At 49.4% G+C, this 25,831-nt stretch overlaps 1 protein-coding gene across 1 annotated transcript in view; it reads left to right on the top strand.

Annotated features, from left to right (window-relative positions):
* The first annotated feature begins 5,400 nt into the window (after positions 1-5,400).
* The window catches only part of LOC138278793 (uncharacterized), a 53,756-nt gene continuing 33,325 nt past the window's right edge, over positions 5,401-25,831 (top strand). Inside the window, exons 1-3 of the mRNA XM_069219308.1 lie at positions 5,401-5,467; positions 17,606-17,701; positions 20,436-20,567. Coding sequence (XP_069075409.1) covers positions 5,401-5,467; positions 17,606-17,701; positions 20,436-20,567 — 295 coding nt within the window. The remainder of the gene's footprint in view (positions 5,468-17,605; positions 17,702-20,435; positions 20,568-25,831) is intronic.

Here is a 25,831-nt window from a genome sequence, read left to right on the forward strand (position 1 = left end):
TGTGATGTAAGGTGCATGGGTGGTGTATAGGTGATGGTGGTGTGTGGCTCTGGTTGCGTAAGTGCTCTTGCTGGCTCTCTCTGCTGGCAATTATTGGTAGTCGTAAGGGGTTGTGGGTAATGTGGGTGTGTGTTTTATGGATCAAATCTGTTTATTAGTTTAAGATGCAAGAAACACGTTACACAGCTGTGCGCCTACAAGCTCCTCGGCCGGCAGCCAATAGCATCATCTGTCAAATAGTCCCAAAAAGTGGGCCCGGTAGAGAAGGCTGGTGCGGCCTAAGCTTAATACAAGCTCCTCGGCCGGCAGCCAATAGCATCATCTGTCAAATAGTCCCAAAAAGTGGGCCCGGTAGAGAAGGCTGGTGCGGCCTAAGCTTAATACTTTATTGTCTCTCTTGCATCAGATACCAGCAAACAAGAACGAATACCACAAGAGTCCGGTAACTAGCAGGTAAGAAAAGGAAGAGAATAGAAAGGTCGAATACAAAAAAACAAAACGAGATAGAGCCACATAACGCCTCACAGCTACACTCAGCAATGTGCCTCCCCTTCTCCCACCCAAGCCCTACCCCCCCATCCACCAGGGACCACATCACATGACCCCCTCCCCCAAGCCCGGCTGCCTCCACACCGATCAAGCGTCAGTAAGCAACTGCAGCACCTTTAAATATGCAGGACAGGTAAGTTTGTTAAATTCAGCAGATAGAATCTGAATAAAGGGTCTCCACAGCGCGGCCGTTTCATCTGCCCTCTGACTGGCCGCTAAGCTTAATTTCTCCATCGCTAAAATATACCAGAGCTTATAAAGCCAGGAGGTATAGCTCGGAACCCTGTCTGTGCCCCATAGACCAAGAATCACCTGATGTGCTGCATTGAGGGCGAGGGTGATCTGTCGACCCCTCAAAGAGCGGAGGGGAAAGGTGAGAGGTTTGGATAAACCCAAAATAGTGTAGGTCAGGAGCCTCGGGATCTCTGTGTGGAATACTCTCTCTATTTCATCCAGAATGCTACTCCAATATCTTGTCCGCTTCAGACAGTGCTACAGCAAGTGAAGGAGTGTGCCCGTGTTTCCACAGCCCCTCCAGCAGAGCCCAGATTTAGTGGGGTCCCACTCCCGTATCCTTGTGGGGGTGTAGTACCAGGAAGTAGCTATCTTATAGGCCGTTTCAACCCCTGGTATATGGTGAGCTGTGTGTGTGCCCTGAAATATATTCCCTCCCACTCCTCTTCTGTCAGTTCTCTCTCAATCTCCCTCTTCCATCGCATCTGCCCCTTCGTCTTGGAGAATGGTATGGCCCTGAGGAGATGCGCATAGATTTCTGATATCAGCCGCTTATCATGTTTTTTCCCTATAAGCCATTTCTCAAATACAGTGAGTGTTCTGGCTACTAGGGGCTTAACCGTTGGCTGCAGCACCCAGTGCCAGACCTGGTAGTAAGTCAATCTATCTGCTTCTGTTAACCATAGGTCTCCCTCAACTGGTCAAAGGGAATAATACCATCTGTGTCGAATAGACTCCCTGCCCTTCGACACCCCCATCGTGCAGACACTGAAAACCCTCTGAATTCAGACCGGGGGCAAACTCAGGATTCGTGCATATCGGTGTCATGGGGGAAGGGAAAGTTGTCAGGCTGCATCTGATCGCCACCGCATCCCACATCCCGAGAGTCACGCCAGTGATAGGAGAGGAGTAAAGCCCTGTCGCTCTGTTCCTACGTCGCAGCCAAGGTTCCCTCCAAATATGGCACCCAGCGACCGCCCGGTCCATGAAGCACCAGTGCTTCTCTGTCAAATTCTCTACTCCACTCTACTAGAAAATGCAGCTGAGCCGCCTAGTAGTACTTTAACAGACAGGGCACCGCCAGCCCCCCTCTATCTTTGACCGGTATAAAGTGTGGCGTGATATCCGTGCAGGTTTCAGGTCCCAGATAAACTTCAAGATCGCTGTCTGAAGCGTAGCTATAGTGTTAGGCGGCGGAGTGAGAGGAAGTGTCTGATAGATAGAGTATGCACGCCAAGATGGTCATCTTAATTGCGGCAATCCTACCGAACCAAGATAATTTATGCTTCGCCCATATCTTTAAGGGGGTCATTATGAAGCGGCGGTCTTTTTTTTGGAATCATGACCATGGCGGTGTCATCCGCCAGTTCTCCGTTCCGCCCGCTGGGCTGGAGACCTGGGTCTCCAGCCCGGCGGACGTCACTATACCGCCGGCGGTATTTGGACCCGGCTGACCGCAATGGATTTCATGCGGTTTGGAACCGCCATGGCGGTAAGCACTATCAGTGCCAGGGAATTCCTTCCCTGGCACTGATAGGGGTCTTCCCCCACCCCCCACACCCACCCGACTCCCTCCCCTACACCCCCTCCACCCCTGCCGCCCCCCAAAGGTGGCAGGACCCCCTTCCCCACCCCGACCCCCAACAGCAGACATCACTCATTCACATACGACACGCACACAGGCACCACCAACACACATACACGCACACACACCGACATACATGCCAACATCCACACACACAGTCAGACATGCACACCCACATTCAAACATACACGCACACATCCATACAGACATACCCACAGACATACAGGCACTCATTCCCAAACACCCCCGCAAGCATAGACGCACTCACACACCCCCTCTACATACACACATGCATACCCCCATGCACACACACAACACACAACACGCCCCCACCCCCCTCCCCTAACGGACAATGGACTTACCTGGTCTGTCGATCTTCCGGGAGGGGGCGCTCTGCCGACACCACACCGTCAACAGAACACCGCCACGCCGAATAACACGTGGGCGGTGTTCTGTTGACGTGGCGGTGTAGGTGGAGCAACCTCCACTTCCCCGCCGCCCGCCAGTATGGCTGTTGGCAGCTCTCCGTCCGAAAAAGGACAGAGAGCTGCCAACAGTCATTATACGCCGAGCGGAAAACCGCCACCACTGGCGGTCTTCAGCACGGCGGTCCCTCGGCGGTCTTTCAAAAAAAACGCTGAGGTCAAATGACCCCCTAAGTCTTTTAGTACCTCTCTGGAGAGGACCGCATAATTAATGGAGGATGTCTTTGCAGCTCTCTTCGCTAAAACAATGCCCAGGTGCGGGATGTGTGACGACACCCAAATAAAGGGGAACCTAGAACGCAATACTTTCTCGTGGTCCGGAGGGACCGACAGATTCAGGATCTGAGATTTCTGTGCATTCACTTTGAACCCGGAGACCATACCAAATGCATGAAAAGCGTCTGTAAGCACTGGAAGGGAGACCATGGGCTCTGCCAGCGTAAGAATCACGTCATCAGCGTAAAGACTGATAAGATGGTGGTCACCCCTAGATTTAATGCATGTAATATGAGGGTCAGCTCGAAGTCTTTGTGCCAAAGGCTCTATGTAGAGAGCGAACAGGAGTGGAGAAACGGGACACCCCTGTCTCAAATCCCATTCTTATCGGAAACGTCAGCGATACCAGTCCATTAACGCGGACTGCCGCGCTGGGCCTGCTGTAGACACATTTGATCCAAGTCAGGAGTGTCGGCCCCACCCCGAAACGCTCCAACACCCGGAAAAGGTAAGGTCAATGCACCCTATCAAATGCCTTCTCCGCGTCGATAGTAAGAAGGAGTGCCTCCTTACAGGAGCTGTGCGTTTTATCTATCAAATGTAAAATCCATTTTGTATTATCCTCACACTGTCGGTGGGGTATGAAACCCACTTGATCTGGGTCGATGAACCCGGGCATGTATGGTTTGAGATGCTGCGCTAATATGCCCGTAAACAACTTGGCGTCTATGTTTAGGAGTGAGATGGGTCAGTATGACCCACACGCCTCCGGGTCCTTCCCGAGCTTATGAATGAACGTAATGATGGCTTAGAGCATACTGGGAGCAAGGGTCTTGGTCTCTGTGAAAGAATTAAACAACCGAGTGAGTACAGGGGCGAGCTCCGGACAGAAGGTTTTATAGAAAAGTGGGGTAAAACCGCCTGGGCCAGGCGACTTCCTCACCTTCAAACGCAAGACAGCCGAGATCACCTCCTCCGGCCAAATAGGTTGGTCAAGGAGAGATGCATCTTGATCCCTGAGTGGTGTGACTAAGCAATCAGAAAGGTAGGAAGAGGGGTCGAGGTCAACAGCCGGGTCCTCCATACACAATTCAGTGTAGAAATCTGAAAAGGCTTCTGCTATTTGCATGTCGGTGCGCGCCTCCCCCAGAGAGGGGGAACGCACCATTCGCACAGCGGTGGCGTGCCTCTGAGCTGTCAATTTCGGAGCCAGGAGTTTCCTACATCTATCACACCTCTATGTAGTATTTATGTTTAAGTCGCGCCAACGCATATTCCGCCCTATCCCAGTTCAATTGCAAACGCATCTTCTCCAGCTCCCTCCAGACTCTGGGAGCTCCAGTACGCTTATGAGAGCGCTCTAGAGCCGCCACTCTCTGCTCCAGAGCCTCCCTCCAGTCTCTCCGGGCCTTGTTTTCTATAGCCGAAAGGGAAATCACCTCCCCACGTATGACCACTTTAAGCGCCTCCCAAAGTGTCTCTACACTAGTTAGTCCATTATCATTCTGATCAAGATAATCCTTGATCGACTGGCGCACAGCGTCTGCCATATTCCAAGACTGCAACATCATGACCCGGAAGTGCCAGCCAGGACCTCGGGCTTGACCGAGATCCAGGCGGGCTGTCAAAATTATAGGAGCATGATCCGCCAGGGCCCTGGGCTCTATCGAAGTCTCCTGAATCCGTGAACGGAACTCCGAGGAGGCTAAGAAAAATCTATGCGTGCTTACGTTTTTGAGGCTGCTGAGTAAAATGAGTAGTCTCGAAGGCCCAGGTGGGCCGTCCTCCAAATATCCTCCAAGTCACAATCGGCCAGCCACTGCAACCCGGCTGAAGTCAAAGCCCCAGTCTGCCCATACCAATGCACTGATCTATCCCAGTCATTATCCATAACAATATCGAAGTCCCCACCTACAAGGGCCCTGTCCGAGGTCGTGAACGTCGGGGATAGAGCCTGCTTATTGAAACTTTCTTGTTGAGTGTTTGGTGCGTATATATTGGCAATTGTGAAATGAAATGAGTCTATGCGGACTGCGGACTCTCAGAGCCAGATATCTGCCCTTGACCTCATGGATCTTAGCAATGACTTCCACAGGGAAGGACCTCGAGAGCAAAATCGCCACCCCGCCCTGCTTAGTGGGAGCGGAGGACTAGTACTGCAGGGGGACTAATCTAGAACGCATACGATAGGTATTAGTAGCCAGTAAGTAAGTTTCTTGTATCAAGCAAACATGACTCCCAGAGCGCTCCAAGAAAGATAAAACTGCTAGCCTCTTCGAAGGGTTATTAAGGCCTCAGACATTAAGGCTTATACACTTAAAAATCAGGCGCATGGAAGGGGACGAGAGGCTGCGACAACCGACCTCTAAGGCGGGGCTGGGCTCGGGGATAACCCCGGGTAAGGCAGACATGGTTTGCTATAGCAAGCTCAGATAGAGAGTAAGATTCCTGTAGGGAGAGTAAATTATAACTAGACAAGAAGGCACAAAAGGTGCATAACAACCAACAATCTAGTCCTCTATGAGAAGTCCATGTCGAGGTAGAGCTCCAAGTCGAGGTCCGGGACATGTCGTGAGGCACACTCCTGACATCCAGAAGCCTCGCCACCCATGCCCAGCTCCAGTCCTGTTCACTCTATTTCCGCAGGACCGTCCACAGGCACCTCCACCAGTTACCATCAGTAGTCAGGGCCTATGGGACGGCACCGGCGGTGATACTATTCAGAACTGCTTGTCTCTCCTGCGCCCGTTCCTTTGATGATGGTCGCGACGGCCTCCGCTTCCTGTCTTTTCACCGCCATCCCAGCAGGTGCTCAGCAGGGCTCCCCCCTGAGACCCGGTCCGCTGCTCCGTCTCCTCCACACCCAGAACCCGGCGTGCCTCCTGGAGCATCTTTACTTGTCTCATCTGGTCCCCCCACTGGAATACCAGTCTAAAGGGTGACCCCAGGTGTAGGATGTGGATATGGCCCGGAGGTGATCTGTGATGGGCTTAAGCTCTCTATGCCTCTGCAGCGTCAGCACGGAGAGGTCTTGATAAAGCTGCAGGCTGTGCCCTCGAAACTGGATCTGAGGAAGATTCCGCGCTTCTTTGATCGTAAAACTATGAACACACGCTAAAATATCAGAGGGGTGCACTCCCGCACCCCCCCGGCCGGCCCGCTCTGTGGACACGATCCAGTGTGATCTCTTGCGTGTTCTCAGGGGTTAAGAGGAAGCAAAACAAGGCCGTAACAAACTCTCTAATGTCATCTCCCTCGGCCCCGTGCGGAACCCCTCTAATGCATATATTATGGCGCCTAGACCGATTTTCCAAATCTTCGGTCGCAATCTGCAACTGTTTCTGATGTTCACGAAGGCGGAGTATTTCCTGTCTCACCTCTGGAGATCTCATTATTCTCCATACTAGACACTCTTTCCCCCAGCGATGTGATATCAGAACGTAATTCCCGCATCTCCTGAGAGATATCTCTTCGGAGCTCCTGCAGATCCACCCTCAATGAGTTGAACAGGGAAGTAAGGAAGCCTTTTGTAACCGGGGCCTCTCCATCAGCCTCTGCCTCACCCTGTCTTCGGGCCCCCGCGTCGAAGCTGCGGCCTCAGCCTGCCTGCCCTGCGACGGGTGCGATCTCGTCAGCATCTCCCTTACTGACTGGTCCCTTTTAGGTTTGGTAGATGCCATCACCACTCTCTCAATGCCTTACAAGGCCTACGCTCCAGTCAACGCAGATGACCACGCTCCACAGAACCCTCGTCCCCTCGCTGCGGGCTGAGCAGTCCCGCCAAACCCCCCGATCCAGTCACTGAGTCGCACTCTTCACCTCCTGGACCGCCGTTCACCGCTGCAGGTCAGGGCTGGAGGAGCCAGTCACCACGTCCCAGCTCTCCGGGACCGCCGTTGGCCACACTCGGGCCCCTCGGGTCCCCTCAGGGCCGGAAGGCCCAAGCCGCACAGTGACGCCGCCCACTTCCACCTCATAACACCCCGGGCCGATCAGTCCTGCAGACTTCACCTTTTGCCGCCATTCTCACGTTACTTGAAGGGCCACAAGCCCGCTGCACTAGGAGGCGGCCGGGCAGCCCTGCTCTGTCCAGATGGCCCGTCCAAGTCCTACGGGGCCGCTCCCAGCAACAACCACCAGGCTCTCTCTGGGCCAGAGGGCCCAGGCCACGCACAGTCTATGCGCGCCTCCCCCTCTGCCCCTTGGCCCGATGTCTGAGTGGCCCCACACACACTGCCGCCTCCACGGGGTCCAGGCGTGGCCCAGCCATCCGCGCCCCTCACAGTCTTCAGGGCCGAAGTCCCGGCCCGGCCGCCAGCCACGCGCAGCCTATGCCGCACCGCTGCCACCCGACCAGGCCCGGCCCCGGGGGACACCCCGCAGAAACTCGGGGCGCCCCGTCCGTCTGCTGGATGCCGCCAACACCCTCAGCCACCCAGGACCGCTCAGAAGGAGAGTGCCTGGGCGCGCCGTGCTGTTGTTCCTGGCCTGGCATCTTCTTACTCCGCCATCTTGGCTACGCCCCCGGGTGTGTGTTTTATAGTGGTGTGGGTATGTGGGTGTGGTGTGTGTATGTGTGTCAGGTGTGTGTAGTTTGAATTGTCCAATGTGGTGTTGTTATGTTTGAGTGTCTGTATTTTGAGAGTGGCGGTATGTACCGCCAATGGTTTACTGCCATTGAATGACCGCCGTGATTCATGGGTCATAATGTTGTGGGCGTAGTTCTGTTGGCGTAACGGTGTGGATTTTGATACTGCCAATTTTTCACTGACCTTTGGGCTGGCGGATTTGTGTGTGTGGCTGAATAGTGACGGATTGGTGTGTGTGTGTCATAATATGGTTAGCGGATATCTGCCACAATATGTTGGCGGCAGTCAGCATGGCGGTAAGTGGGATTTTTCGCCAATGTCATAATGAGGGCCATAATGTGTCTATTAATTTGTGATGTTTGATAAACATGTTAGATGCAGGATGGGTATACCCTTCAACAACACAAAACAGTGATGGATGGAATGCTTGAATTAATGTTAGCCACTGGTAATTACTCTGGGCCGCATCCCAGCTAGGGTGGGTGGGAACTCTGCTCCATTTGCAGAGTTCACTGGGGTTTCACTCCACGAAGGCAAAAAAAAAAAAAAACTCCACCAACCGGTGGAAAAGCGGAGTTCACCGGTGCGCTGCTCATGCACCCCTGAAACCCTGAGTCAGGGACGGCTGTGTACTGAGCTCAGTCAGCTCCCTGCCAACCAGCAGTTCTCTTGATTTAGATCCAAGAAGGTGTCCGGCAGCAGCTGTCAGGGGACAGGATCAAGAGAGATGTGAAGGAGGCTTGTTTTGAAACTACAGTCCCCGTCATCTGTCACTCATTCCTCATCGAGACTGAGCCAGAGACAAGGGTTAGATAACCCAGAGCTGAGCCCACCAAACCTCCTCATCCTTTGATGTGACCATTGGCTGTGTGGCAGTCCTGTCAGATCCTGATCGGTGGACGGTGGGGCCAGCCACGGTTTCCTCAAGCTTGGTGGGAGAGGAGCTCAAACATCATGGACATTCCTTTCAGTCTATACTGTGAACATACTTTTCACTTGCTGATTGACTGTGGGAAAAGTGGACTCCAACTATGCCTAGGTGCTTGTTCTGTCTGCCAGCAGGTTCCGCCCCAGAGCATAATATTTTGTGGTGCGTTTGGGTGTCGATACCCACCAGTGCTGCTGTTTCCCATGTGTCTTCAGCTTGGTTTGAGTCCATCTTGCAGGGCACCAACTGATCCTGCCTTCTCCTCGCATGCCTCTAAAGTGCTGAGAGTCATCTGCTGAGATGGGCGTCCAAGTGGTTGAGTAACTGCATGTGGGCGACAACTTTCTCCGGTACCCACAACAGTGCAGGGGTTTTCCCAACAGACAAAACCCAATGCACCACTGATTCACCAGTGTAGGAAAGTACCATCTTGCCTGGCATGTTACCCCCATATTTCACTGTATGTATGTTGTTTTAGTCCATGTGTCACTGGGACCCTGCCAGGCAGGACCCCAGTGCTCAGAGTATGTGCCCTGTATGTGATGCCTAGCTGTCTCACTGAGGCTCTGCTAACCAGAACCTCAGTGGTTATGCTAGTGATTAAATTTACCAATTTACATTGGCATACTGGTACACCCATATAATTCCCTTGTCTATGGTACTGAGGTACCCAGGGTATTGGGGTTCCAGGAGATCCCTATGGGCTGCAGCATTTCTTTTGCCACCCATAGGGAGCTCTGACAATTCTTACACAGGCCTGCCACTGCAGCCTGAGTGAAATAACGTCCACGTTATTTCACAGCCATTTACCACTGCATATAAGTAACTTATAAGTCCCCTATATGTCTAACCTTTATCTGGTGAAGGATGGGTGCAAAGTTACTTAGTGTGTGGGCACCCTGGCACTAGCCAAGGTGCCCCCACATCGTTCAGGGCAAATTCCCCTGGACTTTGTGAGTGCAGGGACACCATTGCACGCGTGCACTATACATAGGTCACTACCCTATGTATAGCGTCACAATGGTATCTCCGAACATGGCCATGTAACATGTCTAAGATCATGGAATTGTCACCCCAATACCATTCTGGTACTGGGGGAACAATTCCATGATCCCCTGGGTCTCCAGCACAGAACCCGGGTACTGCCAAACTGCCTTTCTGGGGTCTCCACTGCAGTTGCTGCTGCTGCCAACCCCTCAGACAGGTTTCTTCCCTCCTGGGGTCCAGGCAGCCCTGGCCCAGGAAGGCAGAACAAAGGATTTCCTCTGAGAGAGGGTGTTACACCCTCTCCTTTTGGAAATAGGTGTGAAGGGCTGGGGAGAAGTAGCCTCCCCCAGCCTCTGGAAATGCTTTGATGGGCACAGATGGTGCCCATCTCTGCATAAGCCAGTCTACACCGGTTCAGGGATCCACCAGCCCTGCTCTGCCGCGAAACTGGACAGAGGAAAGGGGAGTGACCACTCCCCTGACCAGTACCTCCCAGGGGAGGTGCCCAGAGCTCCTCCAGTGTGTCCCAGACCTCTGCCATCTTGGAAACAGAGGTGTTGGGGGCACACTGGACTGCTCTGAGTGGCCAGTGCCAGAAGGTGACGTCAGAGGCTCCTTCTGATAAGCTCTTACCTCTCTTGGTAGCCAATCCTCCTAACTTGGTAGCCAGACCACGTTTTCTGGCTATTTAGGGTCTCTGCTTTGGGGAATTCTTCAGATAACGAATGCAAGAGCTCACCAGAGTTCCTCTGCATCTCCCTCTTCACCTTCTACCAAAGGATCGACCGCTGACTGCTCCAGGACACCAGCAAAACCGCAACAAAGTAGCAAGACGACTACCAGCAACATTGTAGCGCCTAATCCTGCCGGCTTTCTCAACTGTTTCCAGGTGGTGCATGCTCTGGGGGTAGCCTGCCTTCACCCTGCACCAGAAGCTCCTAAGAAATCTCCCGTGGGTCAGCGGAATCTTCCCCCTGCTAACGCAGGCACCAAAAGACTACATCACTGGTCCTCTGGGTCCCCTCTCATCCTGACGAGCGTGGTCCCTGGAACACAGCAACTCTGTCCAAGTGACTCCCACAGTCCAGTGACTCTTCAGTCCAAGTTTGGTGGAGGTAAGTCCTTGCCTCCCCACGCTAGATTGCAAAGCTGTGCACCACATGATTTGCAGCTGCTCCGGCTCCTGTGCACTCTTCCAGGATTTCCTTTGTGCACAGCCTAGCCTGGGTCCCCAGCAGTCCGTCCTGCAGTGCACAACCTTCTGAGTTGTCCTCCGACGTCGTGGGACCCCCTTTTGTAACTTTGCATGGACTCTGGTTCACTCTTCTTCCAAGTGCCTGTTGGGGTACTTCTGCGGGTGGTGCCTGCTTCTGTGAGGGCTCTCTGAGTTGCTGAGCCCCCCCCCAGTCTCCTCCTCCAAACGGCAACATCCTGGTTCTTCCTGGTCCTCAGCAGCACCCAAAAACCTCTACCGCAACCCTTGCAGCTAGCAAGGCTTGTTTGCGGTATTTCTGCGTGGGAACACCTCTGCAAGCTTCATCGCGACGTGGAACATCCATATTTCAAAGGAGAAGCTCCTAGTCCTCTTTCTTGCAGAACTCCAAGCTTCTTCCATCCGGTGGCAGCTTCCTTGCACCCTCAGCTGGTATTTCCTGGGCTCCTGCCCACTCTCAACACTGTCGCGACTACTGGACCTGGTCCCCTTGTCTTACAGGTACTCAGGTCCGGAAATCCACTGTTGTTGCATTGCTGGTGTTTGTTCTTCCTGCAGAATCCCCCTATCACGACTTCTGTGCTCTCTGGGGGTAGTAGGTGTACTTTACTCCTACTTTTCATGGTCTTGGGGTGGGGCATTTTTCTAACCCTCACTGTTTTCTTACAGTCCCAGCGACACTCTACAAGCTCACATATGTCTGGGGTCCATTCGTGGTTCGCATTCCACTTTTGGAGTATATGGCCATATACCTATGTGCTCCTATTGCAACCTATTGTAATTCTACACTGCTTGCATTACTTTTCTTGCTCTTACCTACCTAATTTTGGTTTGTGTACATATAACTTGTGTATATTACTTACATTCTTACTGAGGGTACTCACTGAGATACTTGTGGCATATTGTCATAAAAATAAAGTACCTTTATTTTTAGTACTTCTGTGTATTGTGTTTTCTTATGATATTGTGCATATGACACCAGTAGTATAGTAGGAGCTTTACATGTCTCCTAGTTCAGCCTAAGCTGCTTTGCCATAGCTACCTCTATCAGCCTAAGCTGCTAGAAACACCTCTTCTACACTAATAAGGGATAACTGGACCTGGCACAAGGTGTAAGTACCTCTGGTACCCACTACAAGCCAGGCCAGCCTCCTACAACCAGCACGACTCAAGTAAAAGGTATTAATAGCACTGTGTGTATAACACCAGCTGAGCTGAAAGGTTCTCCATGCACTCTCACCCAGTTAAACACAAAGCTGGCTCAGCCTGGGTATGTTGTAAACTGGTCTGAACATTGGTTGCTGTGGGTATCCAGTCCGTCCCTGATTACACTGAAGCCAAGGATGCCAACAGCTTCACTGCGCCCACCTCCCCTCTTCCCCCGCTCTCCTACCTTCTACATGGACGGGTACTGGGGCCTCACTAACATGGTCCTGCAGTTAGGCCTCGGAAGCAGGTGCTTTGATCCTCTATGTGGTGGGTGCAGCTTCTAATCACCTTGAGTTCCTATAAATAATTAATTTCCGATACAAGCATAGAAAAATGTAGCCTGCTGCGTGCCGACGGTTTTCACAGCAGTATTCCTCTGCACGTGGAACTCTGTGGAATTTCATGGAGATTTTAGATAGTAAAACTCCGAGAGCTCCACCCCACATTAATCCCAGCCCATCTTTATTTTGCCCAGCATTCCAACTCAGACAGGGACCAGGTATATGCAAATCATCCTTGATCCCACAGGAACAGTCTAGACCAAACTACCAGATGGGTCACCTCTGAACCGTGGCACAAGCATCTCCAGATGTATTTCAAGTGAGTTGGAGCTCATCAGAGCAGCTTGGTACCAGTGGCACAAGAGCTTCAGTGATTATCAGTCTTGCCATCTTCTCCCCTCTCTTTCTCTCGCCCTCACACACTCACACACATGCATGCTCTTGCTCACACACACACACTCTCACACATGCATCCTCTCTGTCACACACTCACATACATGCATGATCTCACGCACACACCCACAGACTCGCATACATGCATGCTCTCTCACACATACACACTCATGCATGATCTCTCACACACACACACCCAAACCAAACTCACACACATGCATGCTCTCTCACATACACACTCTCACACATGCATGCTCTCTGTCACACACTCACACACATGCATGATCTCACACACACACCCACAGATTCACATACATGCATGCTCTCTCACACATACAGACACACTCATGCATGCTCTCTCACACACACACAGACACACCCAAACCACACTCACCCACATGCATGCTCTCGCTCACACACTCACACTCTCACACATGCATGCTCTCTGTCACACACTCACACACATGCATGATCTCACACACAGACACACACACACACAGACTCACATACATGCATGCTCTCTCTCACACCCACAGACTCACATACATGCATGCTCTCTCACACATTCACACGCACTCATGCATGCTCTCTCACACACACACCCACACCCAAACTAGACTCACACACATGCATGCTCTCGCTCACACACACACACTCTCACACATGCATGCTCTCTGTCACACACTCACACACATGCATGATCTCACACACACACACACACCCACAGCCTCACATACATGCATGCTTTCTCACACATACAGACACACTCATGCATGCTCTCTCACACACACACCCACACCCAAACCACACTCACACACATGCATGCTCTCGCTCACGCACTCACACACTCACACATGCATGCTCTCTGTCACACACTCACACACACACACCCACAGACTCACATACATGCATGCTCTCTCACACATACACAAACACTCATGCATGCTCTCTCACACACACCCACACACCCAAACCATACTCACACATGCATGCTCTCGCTCACACACACACACTCTCACACATGCATGCTCTCTGTCACACAGTCACACACATGCATGGTCTCACACACACACCCACAGACTCACATACATGCATGCTCTATCACACATACACAAACACTCATGCATGCTCTCTCACACAAACACCCACACACCCAAACCACACTCACAAACATGCATGCTCTCGCTCACACACACACTCTCACACATGCATGCTCTCTGTCACACACTAACACACATGAATGATCTCACACACACACTCACACATATGCATGCTCTCTCACACACAAACACACTCATGCATGCTCTCTCACACACACCCCCGTACACACAGTCACACACATGCCTGCTCTTGCTGACACACACACTCTTACACATGCAAACTCTCTGTCACACACTCAAACACACATGCCCACACACACACACTCGCTGGTTCTCTCTCTCTCTCTCTCTCTCTCTCTCTCACAGACACACACAGACACCCATACCCAAACCACACTCGGGCACATGCATGCTCTCGCTCACACACTCACTCACAGGCATGATCTCACACACACACACTCACACATATGTATGCTCTCACACACACAAACACACACTCATGCATGCTCTCTCACACACACCTCGTACACACAGTCACACACATGCATGCTCTTGCTGACACACACACTCTTACACATGCAAACTCTCTGTCACACTCTCAAACACACATGCCCACACACACACACACTCGCTTGTTCTCTCTCTCTCTCTCTCTCTCTCTCTCTCTCTCTCTCACACACACACACAGACACACTCTGAGCAGAGTGCACAGTGACACCTGGGTTATGTTAGAGAGTTGTCTAGAGTCCCACCACATGCACACACTCTATAGGAGTGAGACATGGAGATTATTATAGACTCTTATCTGCACCCGCATCCTCCAACCCTCACACACAGATTGCACAATGCTGCCATCAGCACTTTCTAAATGGAGTTTCCTGTATCTGTTATATAGACCCCTCCCTAGCGCCTCCAGAGATGCAGCTCATACCAGGGCAACTCTCACTGCTTCCTGCACCTCTCAGTATCCTGACCATCTGCGGAGGCTCCGATGGCATCGAGGAGAGCTCAGAGAATGAATCAAACTAGGGGTACTTCTGATGCAGCCTCACACGAGAGAGGTGAGTAGACCTCATCTACAGGTACTTCTGATGCAGTCTGGCAGGATAGAGGTGAGTAGACCTCATCTACAGGTACTTCTGATGCAGCCTCACAGGAGAGAGGTGAGTAGACCTCATCTACAGGTACTTCTGATGCAGTCTCACAGGACAGAGGTGAGTAGACCTCATCTACAGGTACTTCTGATGCAGCCTCACAGGAGAGAGGTGAGTAGATCTCATCTACAGGTACTTCTGATACAGCCTCACAGGCCAGAGGTGAGTAAACCTCATCTACAGGTACTTCTGATGCAGTGTTGCAGGACAGAGGTGAGTAAACCTCATATGGTTAGTGTTATATGGCCTGGACGGGGGCAGAAGAAACCCCTCTTTTATCTAATAGTGCGTCTGATTCAGTCTGGCTAGAGTAAATGTACACTGTCAGTGCAGGGCAAGTGAAGAAATCACACATAAAGGCAGAACACGCAACGCAGCAGACAGATTTGCTGCACTGTGCTGCGCAGGGGAGAAGGGAAGAACCTTGCAGTGACATTTCTGCCAAGACTGGCCTGCTGCCATCGTGCAATGGACGGCCTTGCACTATGGTGCAAAGGTGAGTGTGTGCTGTATAGCTTAGGATTCGTACTTGAAGCATATCCTTCCAGCGTAAAGTCCTATACTTAGACAAGTTCAAAAGGATCCCTATTATTAGGACATGTGCTGTGCCCTGCAGTACCCTAGAAATAAAAACATTTCCCCTTGTTAACACTTGCTTCAAGGAAGCACTAGCTAAGATGCAAAGCCTGGTCTGAATAGCTTAGTAGATTCAGCTTTTCATCCAAAATATGGGTGCTTGTGCTGATCCATCCCACTAACACCCCAAGAACGCCACCAGTGCAAAGTGACGCAAAGTGACGCAAAGCAGCGCTAACTGGACTGAGGGAGGAAACCCTTTCCACGAGCACAAAGCACCTTTTCCAGTGGAAATTCAGTCCCAAAGTATCACTTTGCACCACGTTGGTCAGTTTGCAACGGGGTAAAGTGTAAGTAAATCTGGACTTGAGTGTAACTATACTATCTTGGTACCAACTGACATTGGCATGGTCCCAGCTTTGGCAGTCACAGTCCTGAGCTGGTGTCCTGTGACATTACTGAGTTATTGTGACACACACAGGAGTAACTGGCCAGTGTTCGTGCACACTGGGAGGTAATGACTTGTAACTGCACTGGCTGACACTGGCGTGCTACCACAAAATATAGTTTTTAATATTAATCTGCAAACGTATCAACTCCACAATACTGGTTAGCATCATATTGTGAAGGTATGCAGATGTGGGGTTAGAGTAGTAAATCTATACTTCCCTGTGTATGTTTACCTTGGTGATATATCGGTCGATGATGATTTGGAAAGATACATGTGCAAGTCAATATTTCCATATGTGATATTTTGATATAAAACCACTGACAATCAGTGATCAGTCTGGACACACAAGACAGTGGCTTATTCTTCACAATCACTGAGAGGCAATGACCAGCATTGGCACACACTGAGAGACAATGGTCAGCACTGGCACATATTAAGAGTCAACGGTCTGCTTGGCACACACTGAGAGACATTGGCCAGCACTGGCACACACTGAGAGACAATGGTCAGCATTGGCAAACACTGAGCGGTAATGGTCAGCATTGGCACACACTGAAAGGCAATGGTCAGCATTGGCACACAGTGAGAGGCACTGGCCAGCATCAGCACACACTTAAAGGCAATGATCATTATTGGCACAAACTGAGATGCAATAGTCGGCATTGACACACACCAAGAGGCAATGGTCAGCATCAGCACACATCAAGAGGCAATGTTGAACCCAATGAAATAATGACTGATTCTTGGTGCTCACTAAAAAGAAATATCAGACACTATACACATTGAGAGGTTGTGGTGAACATTGGCACCCTTTGACCTTCTTCACTAAGGCAAACTTAAACTTTTGTGTATGGTTACTATTTTTTAGTATTCACAAACTATGAGTTTAGTTTTACTAATAGTAATTTTGGAGACTTCACACTCATAGAAGAGACTTCGTACATAAAAAGATAGGCCTGTTTTATCATTTTATATGCAGAGTTCTCAGTTTCAGACTTGGCACACACTGAGACTCAGTGACCAGTCTTGGCACACACTGAGATTCAGTGATCAGTCTTGGTACACATTGAGACTCAGTGACCAGTCTTGGCACACACATTGAGACTCAGTGACCAGTCTTGGCACACACCGAGACTCAGTGACCAGTCTTGACACACACTGAGACTCAATGACCAGTCTTGGCACATACATTAAAACTCAGTGGCCACTCTTGGCACAAATGGAGACTCAGTGACCAGTCTTCATAAACACTGAGACTCAGTGACCACTCTTGGAACACACTGAGACTCAGTGACCAATCTTGGCAAAAACTGAGACTCAGTGACCAGTCTTTATACACACTGAGACTCAGTGACCGGTCTTGGCACACACTGAGACTCAGTGACCGGTCTTGGCACACACTGAGACTCAGGAACCAGTCTTGACACACACTGAGACTCAGGGACCAGTCTTGACACACACTGAGAATCAGTGACCAGTCTTCGTAAACACACTCAGTGACCAGTCTTCGCACACACTAATATTTTTTGGAATGACCTGACACACACTAACTGAGGCTATTACAAGTCCTGCTATGATTTTGTTCTCCAGCTACAAGCAGGTGATCCTCTCCCACATGTAAAGTTAAATGCCGGATTCTGTGATTTCCTCTCCAGGTGGCCCGCAGATTCCTCGTGTAAGGAAGCAGGCGATAGCCCTGGGAGTGATGGTTGCAGTGACTACATTCATAAACATCGTGCTCTACCGTCTGGGTAAGAAGTGTGGAGTTGATTTTTAAACCCTGCGACCCCCCCGTGGCACGTGAAAGAGCTTCTCTGCTTCAGACATGATTAGAAGAACTGCAGATGAAAAGAAATGGAGGCTCCTAATTCTACATTTTAATCACAGAGGTGCAGTTTGTAGTTGTTCGTCAGCCCCAGCAGTAACGCCTGATTCACAGTTTTGTCCTAAACATTGTTTAATATTGTACGTTCTGCTGGATGGTGATGATGAGGATGGTGATGATGATGAAGATTAAGGGCCCGATTCTCAAAGGTAAAGTTAGACCGAAAGTTTAACTTTACTACTTTTCAATATTCACAAAGGTAAAGAACTGCTGGTAACTTTACTACTAGTGATTTTACTACTAGTAAGTTTACTAGCAGGAAACTTGCTAGAAGGGACTTACCTTTGTGAATATCGAAAAGTAGTAAAGTTAGACGATTGCTCTCGATTAGACTTTAGGTCTTAATTTGCACTTCAGGTGTAAAGTTAGACTTCAGGTGTAATGTTGGACTTCAGGTGTAAAGTTAGGCTCAGGTGTAAAGTTAGACATCAAGTATAAAGTTGGACTTCAGGTGTAAAGTTACACTTCAGGTATAAAGTTAAGCTTCAGGGGTAAAGTTAGAGTTCTGGTGTAAAGTTACACTTCTGGTGTAAATTCAGACTTCAGCTGTAATGTTGGACTTCAGGTGTAAAGTTCCACTTCAGGTGAAAAGTTAGGCTTCAGGTATAAAGTTAGAGTTCTGGTGTAAAGTTACACTTCAAGTGTAAATTTAGACTTCAGGTGTAATGTTGGACTTCAGGTGTAAAGTTAGGCTTCTGGTGTAAAGTTAGACTTTTGATCTAAATTTATCTTTGTGAATCGGGCCCTAAGTGTTGACAGTTGCAGAAGGATCCTGAAGGGGGGCCCCTCTCAGTGATGATGATGATGGTGATTATTACATCTTGTCAGGGTTGAGAGCTACAGATGGCTCATGAAGGAGGTGCCCTGGTCATTATTGGTGATGATGATGGTGATTATTAAGTGTTCTGCGTCTCGAGAGCTGTTGAAGGCTCATGAAAGGGCTGCTGTGGCCAGTGATGATGATGATGGCAATGATGGTTATGACGATAGTGAAGATGGTGATGATATTGATGATGATGGTGACGATGACGATTATTAAATGTTCTGAGTCCCGAGAGCTGTGGAAGGCTCCTGAAGGGGGTGCTGTGGCCAGTGATGATGATGATGGCGATGATGGTTATGACAATAGTGAAGATGGTGATTATATTGATGATGATGATTATTAAATGTTCTGAGTCCCGAGAGCTGTGGAAGGCTCCTGAAGGGGGCGCTGTGGCCAGTGATGATGATGATGGTGACGATGACATGTCAGAAAGGGCCGCAGTGAAGAGCGGTCGCTGATGAAATGTGAATGTGCTTTAAATCCTTGCCCTGACTCTGACTGACTGAAATAAGGGCACGCGCGTTCAGTGGGGATGGGGGAATTAGTTCATCCTTGAACTTACTTTTTAAGGTAAGTTGGCAAAGCAGCCCTAGGTCTGAAGGCACGGCGCACAGTGAGCACATGTCACCATTGTAATCTGGTTATAAACACTCCACTTTTCACAACGTTTTCCACCAGGTCCTCCTGAACAGCCATTCAGGACCCCTCTCGCTGAACAGTGCCAGGACACTAAATATTATTTGCTCCCTTCACTCCCTCAGGGACCTCTCCACCCGTGGGGTCTCCTTTTACGCTTTCCCTCCTACACTCACCTTCTTTCTCCTCCTTTCAATCCTCTCACTCTGTATCTCCTCCCCTCCACCTCCTCCCTCGCTGCTTCCCTTGCTCCTCATTCCTTCTTCTTATATTTTATGTCCCTCACTTTGTGCCCCTCTCACTCCATCCCTCAGTCCCTCAGGAAGCTGCACTGATCCTGCCCTGGAGACCCTTCACACCCCCTCCTGGGATCACAGCTGCTTTTGTACTAAGATGAAATCACAGTGAATAGAAAAAAGCGGTTTATGTCCGACTCGAGGAGCTTTAGTCTGACTTCTTAGTTATTATGATTCAGTAAAAATGTATTAACATGAACTTGCAGCCGGCGCACCCTAAGGAGGTGTGATGGTGCCACATGAGCTATTAAAATACTGTTGCAGCCTGACTTAGCCTTTTGTGGTCATCGTCAGCAAATGTTTCACACCTTATTTAGAATCGGGGAAAGGAGCTACATTGGGACTTATTCACAAGCATAAGCTTACACCTTTGTGTAAGTTTACAATTGTTTGCTATTCACAAAGGTATTTTATGAGTAGTTTCTTTATGGCAGAGGAGCCTCCACATATAAAAAGGAGTGTCCTATCTTTTATGTGCGGGGACTCGGAAGTCGTAAAGATTCTGCTAGTAAAATACCTTTGTGAATAACAAACAATTGTAAACGTAGACAAAAGTGTAAATTGACCTTTGTGAATCAGGCTAATTCACAAGCACACAATTTTGTATCTTGTGATGAACAAGAATAATAGCGCATTGAAGTTAAACATGTCTAACACCCTGTTACTGCGCTACTAGAGGGTGCAAAGTGCTGAAGACTTTCTTGGTTATTGTGAGTGAAAGTTAATTAGGGCCCTGCAGCTTGGAGTGGAAAAAATTCACACCTTCTTTCCTCACTTAATCTCTTGTATTTGTTTTCTCTCTCTCATCTCCACCTCCCCTCTCTTCGGGTTCTACCACCCTGCAGTGGAGAGAGAAGTGTTCTACCGCCCCAGGGTGCAGAGCTGTGCTGGTCTCCAAGGCCAGGCTGGAGATGGTCAAGGGTCTTCCCAGAATCATCCGCTCTCTCTTCTGAAAACCTCTCTGTGCCTCCGTACAGGTAAAACACTTCTTTGGGCACATTAGTGTCATTTTGAGTCTACATGTTATGTCCCTGTGTCTCTACCCAGGTAAAAAGCTTCTCCTACTTTGGGTCAACATGTTATGTCCCTGTGTCTCTACCCAGGTAAAACACTTCTGTTACTTTGAGTCAACATGTTATGTCTCTGTGAGAAAAGGCCTCTTTTTGACATTGTTACCCCCCACTTTTTGCCTGATGTATAATATAGCCTAGAAAGTATTGTGCTCAGGGCCCCTGCTAACCTGGTTCCCTGTGCCAGAGCTCTTTCCCTAAAACTGTTGTGATGCATTGGCACAATTGGATACACCCCTAGCTACCACTATAAGTCCCTAGTAAGAGAGTACATAGGTACCCAGGGCATGAGGTACTATGGGTAGGCCCCTGAGGGCAGCAGCACTGATTGTGCCACCCTCTAGGGCCATGCAACCAGATGTACCCAGCACTGCCATCACAGACTGAAAGTCCTGGTGCAAACTTAAAACACAAACTCAACATGGTACACTGCCTGTGTGCCCTGTCCTCCATCAACTGCATTTACTATGGGTAAGTGTAGGAGGCTGGTCTGGTTTGCAGTGGGTACCAAAGGTACTTACACCTTATACCAGGTCCAGTTATCCCTTGTTAGGGAAATGTAGTCAGTATCTAGAAGCCAGGCTCTCTAGGGGTAGTATAGGCGAGCAGCCAAGGCCTAACTAGGAGTAATGCAAAGCTCATGCAATACCACTGTAGACACGCCGTATTTACACACATGAAAGAAAATACTCAGGCCCATATTTATACTTTTTTAGCGCCGCATTTGCGCCTCATTTTTACGCAATAGCCGTGCAAGCTTACAAAATACAATTGTATTTTGCAATTTTGCGCCGTTTTTGAGTCAAAAAGCAGCGCAAACGCAGCGCTAAAAAAGTATAAATATGGGCCTCACTGTTACAAAAATAAAGGTACTTTATTTTGGTTAAACAAATGCCAAAAATACCTTAGAGGCTATACTCCCTTAGGAGGTAAGGAATGTACACAAATTATATACACTACAATGCAGAATTAGCTGTAAAAACTGTTAGAAAACAGTACACATAGTGAAAAACACAATAGTTAGAAATGGGCCTAGGCGGAACACAAACCATATACTAAAATAGTAGAATGCGAAAGTTGTTTTCCCACCCAGGCAAGTGTAGTGTGTAGAGGAGACTTGATGGGAGTGTAAGAAAACACCAAAGGTAAGTAATAGAACCCACCCCAGAGCCCAGGAAAGCAGGAGTAAATCACAGTAAGTTTCCTAGAACACACAAGAACACGTGGTAAAAGATTTTGCAAGAACCAGAATATGGGAAAGTAGCCTTAGCATGGTTACCCCCATTTTTGGCCTGTTTGTCAGTGTGTCTTGACTGTGTCACTGGGATCCTGCTAGACCCTCTTATATGTCCCTAGTACATGGTACTCAGGTACCCAGGGCATTGGGGTTCCAGGGGATCCCTATGGGCTGCAGCATTACTTTTGCCACCCATAGGGAGCCCATGCAAAGGCTCCTACAGGTCCGCCATTGCAGCCTGTGTGAAATAGTAAATGCACTATTTCACAGCCATTTTCAATGCACTAGGTCACTAATAAGTCACATAAGTCACATATATGTCAGGCCTTCAGACGCTGAAGGCTGGGTGCAAAGTACCTGTGCGTGCGGTCACCCCTGCACTAGCAGAGGTGCCACCACGTCGTCCAGGCTCATCTTCCCAGACTTTGTGAGTGTGGGGACGCCATTTTAAGTGTGCACTGGACATAGGTCAATACCTATGTACAGCTTCACAAGGTAACTCGGAATATGGCCAAGTATGGTGTTTAACAACTGGGAATTGTACCCCAATACTGATTGCAGTATTGGTTGCACAATCCCATGCACTGTGGGGGCTCCGCAGTACTGCCATACCAGCCTCCTGTGGTTGCCCCAGCTTCTGCCATCTCACAGACAGGCTTCTGCCCTCCTGGGGCTTGAGCAGCTCAATCCCAGGAAGGCAGAACAATGCGTTTCCTTTAGGAGCAGGGTGTTACACCCTCTCCCTTTGGAAATAGGTGTTACAGGCATAGGAGGAGTATCCTCCCAGAGCATCTGGAAATGCTTTGAAGGGCACTGATGGTGTCCTTCTTGCATAATCCAGTCTACACCAGTTCAGGGACCCCCAGTCCCTGCTCTGGCGCAAAACTGGGCAAAAGAAAGGGGAGTGATCACTCCCCTGTCCATCACCACCCCAGAGTGTCCCTGGATTTTGCCATCTTGGATTCTAAGGCCACCCCACCTAAACTTACCTGCACAGACCTTTTCCACATGCAGTGGCCCGCAGTGGCCCTGCATCAGCTCCAGATACTTTTAACCGCTGCTCCCGCCAAAACCAGGAGCCGCCTGAACTTCTCCAGCTGGCACAGTGTGCCCACCAACAAACTCGACCAACCTGCAAAAGAAGAACTTGGTAAAGCAACTGTGTGATTTGATATGTATTTTTAAAGGTGACTTTCCATTGATTCCCATTGTGCGTAATTACGCACTAAACTACTATTTTTTTTAATCTTCAAAAATCCATATATCAAAAAGTACTTAAGCAATTTTGAAAATATTGGTATTAAAAATTATATAAAACTCTGAAGGATTTTTATAAATTGGTCTCGAGTTATTCCTTTGAATGTTTGAGTTGCATGATTGATACTGTGAAAAAATGCTTTGCAGTTCTCCAAGATTAGCCTAACTGCTCAACCAAGCTACCATAACAATTAGAGCATCAGGTGATCTAGTTTTTACATTTGTAAACCAACGTGTGGTTGCCAGACCCCCTGCACAGTGTGCCTAGCATTGCACACTACATAGAGGGCCAGCCTCCTACACCCTTACTTTGGGTCAACATGTTATGTCTCTGTGTCTCTGGCCAGGAAAAAAGCTTTTTTTACTTTGAGTCAACATGTTATGTCTCTGGACAGGAAAAAAGCTTCTCTTACTTTGAGTCAACATGTTATGTCTCTGTGTCTCTCTCCAGGTAAAGATTGTTTCCTGCTCTGTTCCAACATGTTGTGGTGCATGATATCATGTCAGATGTGCCCAGTGCCCCTGTGGCATGGCCTGGCCTTCATGTGGCTTTGGGTTCAGCCATGTTAGTGAACGTCACTCTAGGAGAGTAGATGCTGAAAGTGAGGGCGGTGGTTGTAGACACAGGGGTGAGGTAGACGTGGGTAGTATTGGTAAATGTACCCTTCTTACTTTTACCGAGTGCAGTTCGTTCAACGTATCTGTCTTGTACCAGTGGTGCAGCAGGGATGCCAAGAGCTCTAAACCAGATACAACTGAAGTGCAGTGGGCCCCTCACAGCCCTGGGGCCCTCACAGCCCTGGCCCCAATGCCACTACACCTGCTGCACTCTTGGTAGGTACGCCCCTGCCTCACACCCCTCCCACCTCACACTCTCACATGTAATTATGTTCCTAACATGTCATGTTGTATTGTACTAGGCTGTTTGAGCTCACACCCCTCACAGCCCTGGGCCCCGGTGCCACTACACCTGCTGCACGCTTGGTGGGTATGCCCCTGCCTCACACCCCTCCCACTCTCACATTTAAGTATGTTCCTAACATGTCATGTTGTATTGTACTAGGCTGTTTGAGCTCACACCCCTCACAGTCCTCCGTGACCTGGTCTGTGATACCTCCACACTGCTGATGCTCTTGTGTTACTGTGCACAGCACTTCTGTCTACAGCTAAGAAAAGAAACACAAACACAGAGGGTTGAGTGTCAGAGAATCATCAACAAAATTAATGTCTGACTTCAATATTGTGACTTAAATGTCATTTACAAAACAGCTGTCTCTTTGGCGGTTGATTTTCTATTAACTCCAAAGTGACGATGATGGACATTTATGACACAATGGCCCAGATTTATGAAAAGTGGCGCTTCATTACATGATTCATTCATTAAATGATTTACTCATTACGTTATTTGTTCATTAAATGATTAATTCATTACATGATTCGTTATTACATGATTCATTCATTACATGATTTGTTGATTACATGAAGCGCCTCTTTTCTTGCACCCCATTGCTCCCCCCCTAACGCCACCATGTGTGCTCTGTATCAATGATTCAGCGCCCTATGGCTCACGTTAGGATCAATAGTGTCACAATTTCTGACGCTATTGTGATACTTTGCAGGACTAGCACCAAAAATGTTGGCGCTGATCCTGTAAAGTACACAGAGGCCCATTATAAACAAAGGTGCGCCTCAATTTAACGCCTGCACTGAGCAGGCGTTAAAAATGATGTGGGGCAAGGGTTTACAAAGTGGCGCAATGCGTGCATTGCACCAGTTTGTAATTTGGCACTGTGGGGCATATTTATACTCCGTTTGCGCCGAATTTGCGTCGTTTTTTTCGACGCAAATTCGACGCAAAACTAACTCCATATTTATACTTTGGCGTTAGACGCGTCTAGCGCCAAAGTTCATGGAGTTAGCGTCATTTTTTGGCGTGAACACCTCCCTTGCGTTAATGATATGCAAGGGAGGCGTTCCCGTCTTAAAAAATGACTCCGAGGCATGTGCGTGGTATTTATACTCCCGGGCAAAAATGACGCCCGGGAGTGGGCGGGGCAAAAAACCCTGCATTTGCGCCTCTTTTTAACGCCTGGGTCAGGGCAGGCGTTAAGGGACCTGTGGGCTCAGAATGAGCCCAGAGGTGCCCTCCCCTGCCCCCAGGGACACCCCCTGCCACCCTTGCCCACCCCAGGAGGACACCCAAGGATGGAGGGACCCATCCCAGGGAAGAAAAGGTAAGTTGGGGTAAGTATTTTTTTTAAATTTTTTTTGTGGCATAGGGGGGCCTGATTTGTGCCCCCCTACATGCCACTATGCCCAATGACCATGCCCAGGGGACACAAGTCCCCTGGGCATGGCCATTGGGCAAGGGGGCATGACTCCTGTCTTTGCTAAGACAGGAGTCATGTTAATGGGGGATGGGCGTCGTAAAAAAATGTCGCAAATCGGGTTAAGGCGATTTTTTTGCCTCGACCTGACTTGCCCCATTTTTAGAAGCCCATACGCCATTTTCCCCTACGCCGGCGCTGCCTGGTGTACGTGTTTTTTTTTTCACGCACACCAGGCAGCGCCGGTCGGCTAACGCCGGCTAACGCCATTCTATAAATACGGCGCCCGCATGGCGCTTCAGAATGGCGTTAGCCGGCGCAAATTTTTTTGACGCTAAACTGCGTTAGCG

The sequence above is a fragment of the Pleurodeles waltl genome, unplaced genomic scaffold (genome assembly GCF_031143425.1).
Source record: "Pleurodeles waltl isolate 20211129_DDA unplaced genomic scaffold, aPleWal1.hap1.20221129 scaffold_58, whole genome shotgun sequence".
NCBI lineage: Eukaryota > Metazoa > Chordata > Amphibia > Caudata > Salamandridae > Pleurodeles > Pleurodeles waltl.